This window comes from Phocoena phocoena, chromosome 7, assembly GCF_963924675.1.
Source record: "Phocoena phocoena chromosome 7, mPhoPho1.1, whole genome shotgun sequence".
NCBI classification, from domain to species: domain Eukaryota; kingdom Metazoa; phylum Chordata; class Mammalia; order Artiodactyla; family Phocoenidae; genus Phocoena; species Phocoena phocoena.
In genome coordinates this window covers 8,245,511-8,262,360 of record NC_089225.1, presented here as the reverse complement: position 1 = coordinate 8,262,360, position 16,850 = coordinate 8,245,511, and the positions used below count along the sequence as shown (strand labels likewise).

Sequence of the window (16,850 nt, the reverse complement as noted above, 5' to 3'; positions counted from 1 at the left end):
ACATTGATCAATATTGCCCATGACTGGTCTCCATTTGGTGCCTATAGAATAGCTCGTTTTTCCTTATACAGAACAGCCAAATTTAGGACATTCAAATTAGAGTGAGGACTTTTGCAGAGGTCAATATATGACTGGTCAAAAATAACTATTTTTTAAACTGAATGTGTGTATGGTGGGAAGGGTGGATACACACACACACATATATTCAGTTTTAAAGGAAGTTATTTTTGAATACCTTTCTTTCTTCCTTCCTTCCTTTCCTTCCCTTCCTCCCTCCCTACCTCTCTCTCTTTTCTTTTTTCCTTCTTCCTTTTTCTTTCTTTCTTTCTTTCTTTCCTTCTTTCTTTCCTTCTTCCTTTCTTCCTTCCCCCTCTCTCCCTCACTCCCCCTCCCTCCCTCCTCCCCTCCCTCCCTCCTTCCCTTCCTTCTTTCTTTCCTTCCTTCCAGAGATTGCCTTATATGTATGCAACTGACAATGTTGATTGCCTACCCAACATCCATTTTGACTTATTTTCCCCTTCCTAACAGAATTCCAATTTTATTTAAGCATTCATGCTCCTCTATGAATTCATGTGCTTGTGGGAATGTTGTCTTCATCTGCAATCCCTGCGGATTCCTCCTGATTGGTTTGAGCCAGTGATTCTCAAAGTTTGGTCCTGTGGTCATTGGGAGGGTGGACTCCTTAGACCTTTTCAGGGAATCCACGAGGTCAAAACTATCTTCATTTTAATAACAGATATTAATGAACTTTGTCACTCGTGTTCTCTCATGCATGCAGAATGGAGTTTTTCAGAGGCTACAAGATGTGTGATGATATCACCACTTAGATGGCTAATGGAATGTGTACTGTGGCTTCTTTTAAAATGTTCTCAGTTTTCATTTCTAACACAATGGATATTGACAGATCCAAAACAGATATAAATATCCAAAATCTCTTCAAGTTTTTTTTTTTTTTTTTTTTCGGTACGCGGACCTCTCACTGTTGTGGCCTCTCCCGTTGCGGAGCACAGGCTCCGGACACGCAGTCTCAGCGGCCATGGCTCACGGGCCCAGCCACTCTGCAGCATGTGGGATCTTCCCAGACCGGGACACGAACCTGTGTCCCCTGCATCAGCAGGCAGACTCTCAACCACTGCGCCACCAGGGAAGCCCCAAATCTCTTCAAGATTTTTAAGAGTGAAAATGGATCTTTAGACTAAAAACAAGTCTTAAAAACTGCTGATCTAAGCAAATGCTTGTGGTCCCTCTCCATTGCCAGTGATCGTAGTAGCATAAACCTGGGACACAATCTAGCCAATGAGAAGAAGCCTTCAGGGTAGCTGTGTGTATGTGGTTCTGAGAAAGGATTCTCCATTCCTAAAAAAAACACACACACAGAATTGAGGCAGCTTTTGTTTATGTATTTATGTATTGCTTCTGGACATTGTTGTGTCTAGATGTGATGCCTGGAATTGCACGACCACCTTGTTCCAGCCTGAGGATGAGACAGCCAAAGAGGAGAAACCCTGAAATTCCATGCTCAGAGCTCTCCTTGCCTCTAAACTCCTTGTTATTTGATATAACTCATCCCTGTAATGTTTAAGTATCTGCAAGTTGGATTTCTTGTTACTTGGCAGAAAGCCTCCTCACAAAATATGCATTATGCCTAACTCTGTAAACAATAAAAGAAATAAAATCAGATCACTGGAGGGGCTCAGTATGGCTTTTACTCCTTTTGGTACTTCTTTTAACTTCACAGCTAGTAATTCCATAACAGAGTAGAATATATTTCTATAGATTATTTTTGGACTCTGTTAAAAGACTCTCTGTTAGGACATGCAGGGCTCTAGTTTTGCTCCTTTCCTTTAACAGAGTAAACAACATAAATCAAGACACACGAGTTGTCTAGTTCTGGGCCCGCATCAAATAATCAGCACCCTAGGATGAATTCTTTTTGTATTTTTAAATCCCAAAGGAATGAGTTTATACATCAACTTGAGCATCTCAGTGTTAAAAGTCAGAAAAGTGACTTTTCTGTGGAAAATAAGCAGAATTGGCATTGGGAGTATGATATCTAGAATTTTTAATTTGGATATATTGCTAAGGTTTTACCAATCCAGTAGTCACTGTCATATATCCATAGAGCTGCTTTTAATGTAATACATGTAACTAAGGAACACAATTTAAAAATGAAAACTATAGTTGAGCCCATGAGCTATTCACTGGAGATAATGAATTCTCAAATGGTAGAATTTTGTTGACCGAATCAACTTGGTTATTTTTGTATGTTTCTTGTAATATAAGTGTCTGTCTGTCTATCTATCCATCTATCTATCTATCCATCTATCTGTCCATCTGTCTGTCTGTCTATCTATGTGTATGTATATATTTCTACTTAAAGAAGAGTAATGGAAGACCTACTATGTGCCAGATCCTGTGCAACTGAGACCCATTTAATCATCCAAAAGAATGTATTTATCAACGTCTATGCCCAAAATACTATGTAAGTAAATTGGCAGTCAGTGGTAAGCAAATAAGGAAAACTTCATCATAAAATGGATTGTCTGGAGTGGGGCTTTCATCCTGAGACCTGAAGATAAAGAGCCTGTCATGCAGTATTTGGCAGGCATCTCCTTGGCAGTGTGATGAGCAAAACTACAAGCTCTGACCCTTTAAGCCTATGGCACCATTACAAACAGAATAGACACTGTGATATGTAGCAACCAAATTTACAGGGTCACTCAGGTTCCATAGAAACTATTTAGTTAGCTTTAGGTAACAAAGTACTTAGAACAATGAAGAGAAATATTTGATGAATACCATTGGCAGAGCTGCAGGAAATGTTCATGAAGTTCTCATCAGGATTGGGCTTCATCAAAGAGAATTCCACATAATGTGTTGTGAGTGCGAATGTAAAAGTAAAGAAACTAAATGCTTGTAAATGGCCAGAATAAAGTTTTAAATATATCTAAACATCCCTGATAAGGCTGCATTACTGTTGATATTAGGAAACAATTATTTTTTATTTATTAATTCCTTTTACGGTTTACAAAATGCTCTGTGTGTTAGACACTGTGTCCTAGTTGGTGGGGCTGGAAATTAGAAAGGGACAGGTTTCTTGAAAGCAAGAATCTGCCAATCTTGTTGAAGGACAGACTTGTAAACATAATGGTGAAATAAAAGAAGTGCCTTAGAAGTAAGCAAATGCCTTGGGAACATGGAGAAAGTACTTTCCTAACTCCACCTGGCCCCTGCCTATCTTTTCAACGTCGTCTTTTGCCTTACTTTAAGGTAGAGTTAACTTGATTATTTAGTGTTTGAAATGTGATGGACTTTCTCAGTCTAGGCTTTGTATAGGCTTTGCTTTGTGTCTGGAACTCTCTGCCCACCCTCTCATGCATGATTATTGTCTATTGATCACCTAATACATTGTTTTCCAGACCATCTTTCCTAAATTAATGTTTCTCAAAGTGGGGTTCCTGAACCAGCCGTATCGTAGGTGTCTAGGAATGTATTTTTTAAATGCAAATTCTTGGATACCTCCACATCAGACCTACTGAATGAGATTCAAAGATATGAATTTTCATACATTTCCCTGGAAAATTAATTTGCATACTAAATTTGATCCCCACTGTCCTAGATTGTGTCAGGGGTCTCTTCTGTGGTACCAGAGCCACAATGATGTCTTCCTCCCATAAGACTTATTGCCTGAAATCATTGCTGGTCTGTTAAATATGTCTGCTAGCTGACAATTGTAAGTCCACTGTCTCACACATAGTGTGATTCTCATAGGTGACCAATAAATAGATGTAGGTCTAACAGAGAAGGAGCGGATGTTATCCAGGTAGTTAAGGGACAGAAGGGCCTTCCAGGCAGAGAGAACATGTGCACCTACTAAGAGAAGAGTGAGAAGTTCGGTTCTATGTAGCACAGATGAGGCTGGCTGGGTGGGTGGGAGTTAGCTAGTGAAGGGCTCTAAGTCATGCTATGGAGGTGAGGTTTCTTTTCGCCTTATCAACAATCAATACCTACAGAAAGCTACTAAATATGGCATAACAGAGAAAATAAGGACAGAATACAAGAGACTTAGGTATCAGACCTGGATTGGCCACAGACTGAGTAATTTGCTTTAAACAATTACTTGACCTTGTGTCTTAATTTTCCTAACTGGTAATTGGGTATAATTATCTCACACTTTCTTATTTTACAAGGATGAATATTTACATAGGCTGTACAAATGTGCATACCATGAAAAGGATAAAAGCATTAAGTAAATGCCAAATATTTTTAAATACAGTTTGACATTCCTCTTTCAGGATTAAAAGCTTTATTTGAGAGACATGAATATTCCCGATAGTTAAATTTTCAGACTGTTTCTCTATTACCAAAAGCCACAAAGTATTCTTGAGGGAAATACTCTTTATTTGTATATATCACTTATATCTTCCATTAATATCAAGTTCTTTATTTATGTTTTGTGATGGTACATTTTACTCTCTCGTAAGTCCAGGTTGTGTAAGTCTGAATGACTTGTATTTTGACACTTCATGTTTCAAATGTCATTGACGGCTTTTGACATATAGCAAATGTCATATTTCATCTTACAGCAATGTCTGTTCTTAGCAAATTGCTGATCTTTTCTTTTTCATTTTTTAATATCCAGAAAAAAAAAGAACCTGCCTAGGTTGGCTCTATCACTCTCTTAGTGTCAAACAATTGTGACTGTGTAAAATGTTTCACATTCTGGGGCTAACATTGGTTCTGTGCTATTTTCCTTGGCATCACAAAATCCCCTAGTTTTAACAGAGGGACATAGCTTTGCTTTGTGTGTTTGCAAATTAATGTAGATAGTCAAGTTTTCAGATGCTTAAAGAAGTTAGTCTACACTAACTTAACCAACTGAGTCATTCAAAGTTTTAATAGTACATATATTCAGTTATGAGTCAGTATGAAGTGGAAGTTTAGTCTTTACGACAAGCACATAAGCATTTACATCTTAGTTTTCTCATATAAATGCAGTATTACTTGGACATGTTGAGGGCCCTTGAATCTAGGCAAAGGCTTTTGGAACTCTTTGGAAGAATAATGATGATGATCATGATAATAATAATAATCATCATCATAAATGCATGTACGGGCACTGAGCTAGGAATCATGCTTTTTATATTCATTTCCACCACAATTCATGTTGTCAGTACTATTTATCACTATTTTACAGTGGACAAATCTCAGAAATGAGAAAATACAAGTCATATGTTCAAGGGCATAATTCATCAGCTTAGGTCTACCTATCTCCAATCCATGCTATTTCAGCACACCATGCTGCTTCTACGTCAGTATTTGAAGGCAGGGAGATAGACTCTAATGAGAATCAGAAGTGATATTTCAGTGATATTTAAAGTGCGTTAGGAGGTATAAACGATGTCAATTTCAAATAAGAAATTTTCTTTGTAAGATATTTGTGGTTTCTCAAGGAGATGGTATACATTATATAAGGAGAAACCTTGCAGTTCTTCCTGATTGGATGGGACTCTTATATGTTAGCAGAAAACCTTGGGAAGAATGAGAAAGAGAACAGTGGCATTTTCCAGTGGTATGGCCTTTGTTTGCATTCTCATTCAACCACTTCTGAGTAGCCACATTCACTGTTAAGTTTGTCTTCCATATTTATTCTGTAGCTCAGCCCATACAATAGTTCCCTTGCCTAGTTCCTTATAAATTGAATGCAATTATAACCTAAAATTGAATAAAATGACTTAGAAAATGCATTATTTTTAATATGATCAAGAGTTTAGAATGACTTGTGCTTTCCTTAGTTTTTGCATCCTATTTCTTCTTAGCTAATTTATGTAACAGTATCTTACAAAAATACCTAGGATATTTTTGGAAGGATTTTAGGGAGGCAACATAGCTTACATAAAGAGTTTGGCATTTCAAGTCATAAGGACTTTGGTTTAAATCTCAACTTTGCCACATGAGCTCCTGTATATATTTTAACATTAATAGTGTCAGCTTCTTCACTTGTATATTTTGGATGATAATAACATATACATGGAAGGGAAATAGAAATAATATTTTAAAAACAATTATTGTAAATATAGAGTGACTTGGTGGATAAAAAAAACAAGACACATATACATGTTGCCTACAAGATACTTACTTCAGATCTAAAGACACACACAGAAAGTGAGGTGATGGAAAAAACATATTTCATGCAAATGGAAGTGAAAGAAAGCTAGGGTAGCATACTGAAATCAGATAAAATAGACTTTAAAATAAATACTGTTACAAGACACAAAGGACAGTACCTAATGTAAAGGGATCAATCTAACAAAAAAGTTATAACAATCATAAATATATATGCACCCAACATAGGAGCACTGAAATAAAGCAAATATTAACAAGCATAAAGGGAGAAATTGACAGTTATACAATAATAGAGGACTTTAATACCCCATTACATAAATGGACAGATCATCCAGACAGAAAATCAGTACAGAAACACTGGTCTTAAATGACATATTAGATCAGTTAGATGAATAGATATATACAGAACAGTTAATCCCAAACCAGCAGAGTACATATTCTTTTCAAGGGCACATGGAAAATTTTCCAGCATAGATCACATGTTAGGCCACAAAATAAGCTCTATAAACTTAAGAATATTTAAATCATATCAAGCATCTTTTCAGACCACAATTGTATGAGACTAAAAGTCAAGAAAAAAATGCAAAAAGACACAAACATGTGGAGTCTAAACAGCATGCTAATAAACAACCAATGGATCACTGAAGAAATCAGAGAGGAAATTAAAAAAAATACATGGAGACAAATAAAAATGGAAACACAGTGATCTTAATTCTATGGGATGCAGCAAAAGCAGGTCTAAAAGAAAATTTTATATCAATACAAGCCTACTTCAGGAAATAAGAAAAATCTCAAACAGTCTAACTTTATACTAAAAGAGCTAGAAAAAGAAGAACAAACAAGATCCAAAGATAGTAGAAGGAAAGAAATGAAGGTCAGAGCAGAAATAAATGAAACTGAGCCAAAAAAAAAGAAAATATCAATGAAACTAAGAGCTGGTTCTTTGCAAAGCTGAACAAAATTGAGAAACCTTTAGCCAGACTCATCAAGAAGAAAAGAGAGAGGCAGCCCAAATAAATGAAATCAGAAGAGAAAGAGGAGAAGTTACAACTAACACCACAGAAATACAAAGGATCCTAAGAGACACCTACAAAAATCATGTCAGTAAAATGAACAACCTAGAAGAAATGAATAAATTCCTAGAAACCTACAATCTCCTGAGACTGAAATCAAGAATACTAAATGTGAACAGACCAATTAACAGTAATGAAATTGAATCATTTAAAATTTTTTTAAATAATTAAAAAAAAATATCCCAATGAACAAAAGTCCAGGACCAGATGGCTTCAAAGGTGAATTCTACCAAATATTTAAAGAAGAGTTAACACCTGTCCTTCTCAAATTATACCAAAAAATTGAAGAAGAAGGAATGCATCTGGATTCATACTAGGTGAGTATCACACTGATGTCAAAACCAGAAAAGACCTGCACACACGAAAGGAAGAAAGAAAGAGAGAGAGAGAGAAAGAAAGGAAGGAAAGACGAAAGAAAGAAAAGAAATGAAGGAAGAAAGGAAGGAAGGAAGGAAAAGAAAGGAAAAGGAAAAAAGTAAATTACAAGCCAAACTTGTAACTTCTGAACGTAGATGCAAAAAAATCCTCTATATATGCACTATATTCATGGATTAGAAAAATGAATATTATTAAAGCCATACCCCCAAAGCAATCTAAAGATTCAGTTCAATCCCTATCAAAATTTCAGTGACATTTTTAACAGAACTAGAACAAATAATTCTAAAATTTGTATGAAAACACACACACACACACACACACACACACACACACACACATCAATGGAACAGAATAGCAAACCCAGAAATAAACCCACACTTATATGGTCAATTAATCCACATCAAAGTAGGCAAGAATATACAATGGGAAAAATATTTTCAGTAAATAGTGCTGGATAAAACTAGACAGCTATATGCAAAAGAATCAAACTGGATTAATTTCTCATATCATATACAGAAACAAACTAAAAATGGATTAAAGACTTCAATGAAGACCTGAAACCATAAAGCTCCTAGAAGGAAACAAAGGAAGTACACTCTTTGACATCAGTCTTAGCAATATTTTTTTGGATCTGTCTCAGGTGAGTGAAACAATAGCAGAAATAATTAAATGGGACTACATCAAGCTAAAAAGATTTTGCACAGCAAAGGAAACTATCAACAAAATGAAAAGGCAGCTTAGTTGGAAGAAAATATTTGCAATTGATATATCCAACATGGGATTAATATCCAAAATATACACAGAACACAATTTCAAAATATTAAAAATATGAGTAGAGGACATGAATAGACTTTTTTTTTTCAAAGAAGACATACAGGTGACGAACAGAAACATGAAAAGATGCTCAACATCACGAATCGTCAGGGAAATGCAAATCTAAACCACAATCAAATACCATCTCACACTTGTCAGAATGGCTGTTATCAAAAAGAACAAAAAATAATAAGTGTTGGTGAAGATGTAAAGGAAAGGGAATTCTGGTGTGCTTTTTGTGGGATTGTAAGTTGGTTCAACCACTATGGAAAACTGTATGGAGATTGCTCAGAAAGTTAAATATGGAACTATTATATGATCTAGCATTTTCATATCTGGGTATTTACCCAAAGAAAACAGAAACACGAATTTGAAAAGATCTATACACTCCAATGTCATTGAAACATTATCTATAATAACCAGGATATGGAAACAACCTAAGTGCCTATGCCCATGGATAGATAAATGGTTAAATTCATAATTTGCTACAACATGGATGAATCTAGAGGGTATTATGCTAAGTGAAATGTCATACAAAGACAAATACCATATGATCTCACTTATTATGTGGATTCTAAAAAACTAAACAAAATAAACAAACAAACCAAACAATGAAAACAGTCATACAGAGAAAAAACTGGTGGTTTCCAGAGGGGGTGGGTGGGGCAGGTGGAGGGTGGACAAAATAGGTGAATGAGTTTAAGAGATGCAAACTTCTGGTTATAAAATAAATAAGCCATGGTGATATAATATACAGCATAAGAAATATGGTCAATGATACTGTAATAACTTTGGGGACAGATGGTTACTAGATTTATCATTGTGATCATTTCATAATGTACACAAAAGTCAAATCACTCTATAGTGCACCTGAAACTAACATAATACTGTACATCAATCACATTTCAATAATTTAAAAAATATTACATTATTATATAGTAGGTACCCAATAGGTGTTGACTATTGAACAAATGCATTTTTAGCAAACAACTGTTTCTTACCACATATTAGGTAACAAATTTATAAGAAGTAAATATAATCTGGAACCATCTTAACATTTTTTTTTTGCCTCTCCATATGTGTAAGAATCTGAGAAATCATTATGCCAGGTCTCATACTGAGAGTATTTTCTGCTATCAAGAACTCTTGTTTTCTTCATTTCTTTTCAGAACCCTCTCAAGGTTTGCATGCTTTTTATATATCTAGAATAAATTAACTTTCCTAGAGATAAGACTTGATCCAAAACATTTCTTCCATTAAAGAGAGGTGGTCATTTTCTGACATTTCCCCCTATTTATCCATGTGCCGAATCTTTTACCTGAAACTTGGATTCATGGTGGTCAGAATAACGATATCCTTCAAAGACCTTGTCACCAATACAGGCTTCTTTTTAACTGAATTCTAGGAATAAGATCTGGCAGTTTTGACTTAGACCCTTAAGGCATAGCTGCAGTGACATGTCACTTTCCACTGCTTTGAAATCCCACGAGGAAAAAGTCTTCATACAAGTTTATGCTTCCCTTCTCTTGTCTTCCTTCTGTAAATACTTCTGATCTCTAACTCTATCCCATGAAAACCACCAATCAGTAGCTAATGTGCATTCTGAATTACACTAGGGTACATTGAGTTCTGTTGACACTCGACAAATAGCACTTAGTCTTAATTAAAGCTTTTTGGTGTGGAAGACTTTTGCATAACAGTGTTTGAGTAGTCGCTTATGCTCATAATCTCAGTCTTTGTAAGCATAGAATGAGAAATAGGCATATGTGATGCTTTCATGAGTACGTAACAAATAGGTACCACCACTGTAGGATATTTACAGGAATATTTGGAAGACCACAGTTTTCTCCCCACCCCTGCCCCATGTTCTTACACACTTGAAGAGTGTCGATTCACATCTCTATTAATTTTGATTATCATTAACTGGAAAGTTCTCACAGAATCTCAAGAAGAATGGAGTAGTAGGAAGAATAATGACCCACAAAAATAGCCAAATCCTAATCCTCAGAACCTGTGAATATGTTAAGCTAACTGGTAAAGAAGAATTAATATTGCTAAGTAGCTGTCCTTAAAAGAGGAGATTGGGGCTTCCCTGGTGGCGCAGTGGTTGAGAGTCCGCCTGCCGATGCAGGGGACACAGGTTCGTGCCCCGGTCCTGGAAGATCCCACATGCTGCCGAGCGGCTGGGCCCGTGAGCCATGGCCGCTGAGCCTGCGTGTCCAGAGACTGTGCTCCGCAACGGGAGAGGTCACAACAGTGAGAGGCCCGTGTACCGCAAAAAAAAAAAAAAAAAAAAAAAAAATAGGGAGATTATCCTTGATTAACTGGCTGAGCCCAGTACAATCACAAGGGTCCTTAAAAGTGGAAGAAGGGGCAAAAGAAGAGAATTAGTATTAAAAGTGACTTTGGAAGAAAGATACACAGAAGTGCAACATTGCTGGCTTTGAAGATACAAGAAGGGGGCTATAAGCCAAGGAATATGGGTAGTTTGGGGAGTTAGAAAAGACAAAGAGATGGGTTATTCCCTGGAGGCTCTAGAAAAAATGCAGATTAACAGCAGCTCGATTTTAGCCCAGTGAGACTGGTATCAGACTTCTGCAGAGATGTAAAACAAAACATTTGTGTTGTTTTATGCTGTTTAAGTTTGTGCTAATTTGTTACAATAGCCACATAAAATTAATACATGATTTCTTTTCTTTTCCTGTAAGAAGAGAGTGATGATAAATTAGCAAGGTTTACATGGGTGTTGAAGGGGGAGACAATAATGAGGACAAAACTAGAAAAAGCACTGTTAAAGGATGTTAATTTCTCATTTTGATCCATATGTCCGTTATATGTCTCCCCTAAATGTGGCCAACAAAGTGCTTTGTTGGTGATCCCTGACAGCACTCTTTGATCATTTATGATGGAAATAAGTTATAATTTACCTGATAGAGAGGAAAGTCCTTGTCCTCTTCCAGAAAATAAACAGATTATCATAATAAAATATCTATCTGAACAATCTAGGTCTGTTGAAACTGTTATGCCTTAAAGGGGGGAAAAAAAGGTTCATCCCGTATTGTAGTTTTATGTAATTGCATCACAGCAATTTGTCCAAATGATCCTTGTTAAAATAAAGAAATGGGCTACTGAACAATCTTACCACAAATCTTGAAGACAATGAGACATTTGATCTTGTCGTGAATCATAAATGATTGCCTCATTATATTTTATAAAGACTCAAAGATACTTTGAGAGATTGATTTCTGTCATAGAAAATCCACGCTCACCGATCAGTACCACGGACAGAACTAAGCATGTGAAAATCTTGACTAGAAGGTCGGTGTATAAGCTGCTTAAAACACCAAACATGATAAACTTCTGAGAGGACCACTTTGCATTCTAACCGCACTGTCTTCCTCTTTTCATTTTTTTCTTGCTATCATTTTGAGTGAAATGTTATAATGAGCTTTGCAGTATGCTTGAATTAATCACCAGAATCCATAAATAGATGGTGATGGAGATAATGATCTAAATTCTATAAAACATCTAGAGTGTAGAAGAGATTTACTAAGTATTCGTTACAATTCATAAAATACATGAATGAAAATTTAGAAGTTTGAAACATTATCTCAAACCAAGATAGCCCTAGCAATTTTCTATTATATGTAGTTGATATACTGACACTGGTAGTGGGGGTAGAGTTTGGAAAGAGAAGATAAAGAGAGATGGGGGACAATTTCCTTTATTCAAAAAATAACGAGGCAATTTCTGTAATTTCAGACATTACTTAAAGTAGATATGGAGCATAGTTTTAAAAAACTGTCTTTCATGTTGCAGAGAATCTTGGATTGGATCCTGAAGTTGCTAAAGCAAACACCCTGGGTTTTGTTGGCTGTCTGGCTTCAGTCCAATACAACCATATAGCACCGCTGAAGGCAGCCCTGCGCCATGCCACCACCGCACCTGTAACCATCCAAGGGATATTGACAGAATCCAGCTGTGGCTCGATGATGGATTCGGATGTGAATGCAGTGACCACGGTGCATTCTTCATCAGGTGTGCAAGAAAATACTCAAGGGAACTTCTCTCACCAGTGCTACTTTGATGTCTTCAAGAAGCTTCCAGGCTAAAGGCTAATATTACCCAATTCCTTACCTTGTATGATTACAGGTGGTTAAGAATTATGACTGATTTCTTAGTGATATTTAATATGCTTAGATAATCCTAATTTTAATGAGTAGTTAGAAATAGATATATGTGTATATATTTGACTGTATGTACATTAACATATATGTTATTTAAAAAAAGAGCAACAAGCTTGAAGGCACATTGAGCTGTGTTGAAATCCTTGCTCTGACACTTATTGGTCTGGTGACGTTGAGTTACACACATTTTTGAATAACAATCTGAAAATGTATATATATATATATATTCGCTATCATTTAAGTGGTTGCTGCTCTAAGGATTAAAGAGTTTAGGGGTCGGGAAGGCAGGCTGGTTGTTGATCTATCAATAATACAATTCATGTGATTGAAAGCGACCTTCCTTGATAAAAGGAAAGTCCCACAGGACTACCATCCATATACCTTCTCTTATTTTGCCGCTTCCTGAAATACCTTTTCTTAGTCACTGTCATCCTAGGTGTCTTGGATGTTCTTAGGATTTATTTTAATCAGGTGTGGTCATCAATTGCCGAATAAGTTATGAATTACAAGCAAAGAAAGGGCACAGAGTTTTGCTGCTGCCTGCTCATCACCAGTCTTGGTGTTTTCTTGGCAATGGTCAGGTATGCATACTAGAAAGAACCTGAATACGACTAACCTTGATTGGAATTCTGAATCTTCCATGAATGAATTACAGAACTTTGGGCAGGTTACTTAATGGCTTTGATATAATTTCCTTATCTGTGAGATTGGAAAAAATTATAAACATGTTGTAGTCATTTCCTGAGGATTAAATGATACAGCAATACTAATGAGAGGCGCTATATAGGTCTTGACAATTTTATGTGCACTATATGCATACCTATAGGATCATTAACTCCCTTTAATACATTTGCAGATTGCTATTTAAAAAATGTATGTAGCTCACTGTCACCACACCAATAAGTGTCAGAGCTAGGATTCGAAACCAGGTCTATGTGCCTTCAAACTTGATGCTCTTTGTTTTTTTTACACCGTATATGTTAATGTACATATAGTAAAATGTGTGAGGGTTTCTTGGGGGTGCTAATTCACCAGCAATTTGCCCTTTCCTGCCAATGGAGTCAGAAATCTATTGTAATTAAAGAAACCTCTGAATCAGAGGCAGGTGCGCTTGAGGGAAGAAGTCGTTGACAGGCATAGGGACTGTCCAGCAAATAATAAAGGGACTTCAAGGGTAGGCTGAGAGGTAAGCTGTAGGCCAAGGCAGATACGAGCAGAGTACCACCATCATGTCTTTTAACCTCTTGTCTTACAACTTACATAGAAATGAACAGGGTCATGAAACTACGGGGTGTAAGCAGTATACTTAAAATGCTTTTTTGGGTATGTTTGCCTTCCTTCCAAAATGCCAACTATTTGAGAGCACCTGGTCTAATACACCTGTGTCATCACAACGCCATATTTCAGATCTTCTTCTAGGACTTTGAGTGTCTTTTACACCTTTCAGATCATTTTGGGAAGACAGATGAGCGGGAACCACTCACCAACGCAGTGCAAAGTGACTCGGCTCTCATCGGAGGTAAACCATTCTTTGTGGCAGAAAGCAGAAAAGACATCAGTGGTTCTGTGCTCTGGAGGAACTTACCTGAATCCTTCCTCAGTGTGGCTATCCAGCACCCAGAACCCTGCATATCTAAGAACGTGAGGTTTTTCATGAATAATCACACATGCTGGGATGATCAAAGGTACCCTCCCCTCCAAGCCCAGCACCAGCAGCTCTATGAAGGGATCCCTCCCTGAACCACCAGGCAGCTGAGCACATAGTCAACAGCTGGATAATTTACTTTGAGACAGGCAGCGTGCATCCTGTTGATCTCATCCATTTGTCATTTTTCCTAAAGCACAAAGCAAACTAATAAAACTACATATGGGAAAAAGCCATGTTGGGGCAGACAGATGGGCAAAGCTGTAGTGCTGTTGGGTTTTCTCCACCAAGTGGATCTAATGAACACGGTGAAGCCCATGGGACTGCAGTTTCCGATCTAGCAGCACATATGGTTACAGAGGAAGTTCTTGTCCGCTCTGCTGTGAGCTCCGCTCTCCCTCCCACCCCCATTGCTTTTCCATTTTCTCACAGCCTCTTGGCCTCACTGCTCTGTATCCTGCCTCAGCTTGGCTGTTGCCTCCAGGAACTTGATTTTTCCATCTGGGTCTTGCAACACGGAATGGCTCCCAAACGTGTTTAATGTAAGATGCCTGTGAGAGACAGAATTCATTTCCATCTGAGAACCATGGTCCTCACAGGTGGCCCCATCTCTGCTTTCTGACAGGCTAGATGGACTAATTCACACCAGATGGAGTTCTGCTCTTAAAAGTCAACAGTAACCATTTATTTAACTGCTATGGAAAGAACCCCCACTATGGGTCAGGACCAGTGCTAAGTACAAGAATACAAGGCTGAAAGATATGGATGCTGCCCTGCAAGAGCTCACAGCTTGGTGGGGGCAAGGTGGGGTGGGATGGGTAAACAGGTAACAATAGAACCAGTGAGTAGTGTTTTAGGCTGGAAGGACAAGTGGCAAGGGGAGCACAGAAGTGCATTGTTACAATAAGGTTGTGAGGAAACACACACACACACACACACACACACACACACACTTTTCTTAAGGAAGTTCTTCAAATGTCTGATCTGAATATCTACTTCAGGGTAAAGAGTCCAAGTTGATTTTTGTTTGGCGACAAGAAATATAGGAAACCATTTGGTGCCTGTTTCTCTTCCTATAATTTCTCATTCGACAAATGGAGAAAAGACTTTTGTGACTGCTGACTTTTTCCCACCCACGTACAGGCTTCTATGAGTCTGTTTAAGGCAGGAAATTCATCCCAACCCCTGAGAAAAATTCCTGGAGGTTCACATCCTCCCACCCTGAATAGAGTAGAAACTGGTTCTGTATTTCATCTCTAAATGCTGCAGCTCATTCCGGGGTATCACTCACTATATCCAGTTTATTTCTAGGTTTGTTAACTTACCTGGTTTTACTCTGCCTTGTAAACTTTGCTGACTTTGCTATTCCCTTCTCAAGACCCTTCCTGGCAAGGGTAGGGACAAGACCTTAGGGTCAGTGAGGACAGCTTGCCAAGTAGGTCCCATAAAATCACATACAATCAAACTAGGATAGTATCTGACACAACAGGGCAGAAGTTTGCCATTGCAGTTGACTCTGGAGGACAGAGGAGTACCATCTTCAAACGAGCCTATACCTTGCAGAGTGCACAGCAGGGTAGAATGCCCTGAATATTTAGTAAGCATTTCATTATTAATAAAACATTTTTAGCAAAGCAAAAATATACCATAAACAAGTTTACATCCATAGAGCATGTATTGGGAAGTGAGATATCTACATATTTTCTAGGATGCTAAAGTAGTTCTAAGGTACTTATTTGCAAGATGACAAAGAAATGTGCTAATTAAAAATGATTCAGACACATTCTTTAAAGCAGGTCTTAAAGGAATTTACTAAGAGATCCTTTGCTAGTCTGATTCCATATCTATTTGATGGCTTTCTTAGTCCATTAAATAAAACCTCCTCTTATTGAAACCGGCTTGAGCACTCACTAGCCTCAAAGAGGAGGTTTTTTTTTGTAACTGAAGCCTGAATGCATTTCAGCCTGTGTTTATTTCTGGACCTGCGGCAGAGTTTGTTGTTTGTTTGTTTTTTGTTTGGTTCTTTCTCCTAAGTGCCTTTCTTGTCTACTTTGAATTCTCTCTCTTGACCAGATGATCTGTGATAATCTCCCTCTCTCTCTTGTCCCTCTTTCTCAACAGGAGTAATAGCAGTGGTGATATTCATCATCTTCTCGATCATTGGCATCATGAGTCGTGTCCTTTACCAGCATAAGCAGTCACATCGTACCAACCAGATGAAGGAGAAGGAATATCCGGAAAATTTGGACAGTTCCTTTAGAAATGACATTGATTTGCAAAACACAGTGAGCGAGTGTAAGCGGGAATATTTCATCTGAAAAACTGCAGGACCACCTCATACTCTTCCTTTGTTGCTCATTTTTGGTTCCTCCTTCTCCTCTTTCTCCTATCTTTCATTTTGCTCATTTTCTTTCTCTGTTTTCCTTTTATTTTTGGAACATACCTGCATTCACCACAGCATCTATCCCCTCGAACCAGCTCAGAATGCCAGGCAGCTGTGGCCACTGCCTTCCTCTGTGACACACTTATAATGGTGAAAACGATCATTCAAGAGACTGATTACTTTAGACAAGGAAGAGACACATGTGTGCACATGTCCATATTCAGTTCCATATTTCCACTTTCTAA

At 37.5% G+C, this 16,850-nt stretch overlaps 1 protein-coding gene across 2 annotated transcripts in view; it reads left to right on the top strand.

The window, feature by feature from the left end:
- The window catches only part of CNTNAP5 (contactin associated protein family member 5), an 881,675-nt gene extending 865,135 nt beyond the window's left edge, over nucleotides 1-16,540 (top strand). For both annotated transcript variants that reach the window (XM_065881152.1, XM_065881151.1), the window contains exons 22-24: nucleotides 12,210-12,428; nucleotides 14,025-14,096; nucleotides 16,344-16,540. In XM_065881152.1, coding sequence (XP_065737224.1) covers nucleotides 12,210-12,428; nucleotides 14,025-14,096; nucleotides 16,344-16,540 — 488 coding nt within the window. The remainder of the gene's footprint in view (nucleotides 1-12,209; nucleotides 12,429-14,024; nucleotides 14,097-16,343) is intronic.
- The last annotated feature ends 310 nt before the right edge of the window (nucleotides 16,541-16,850 follow it).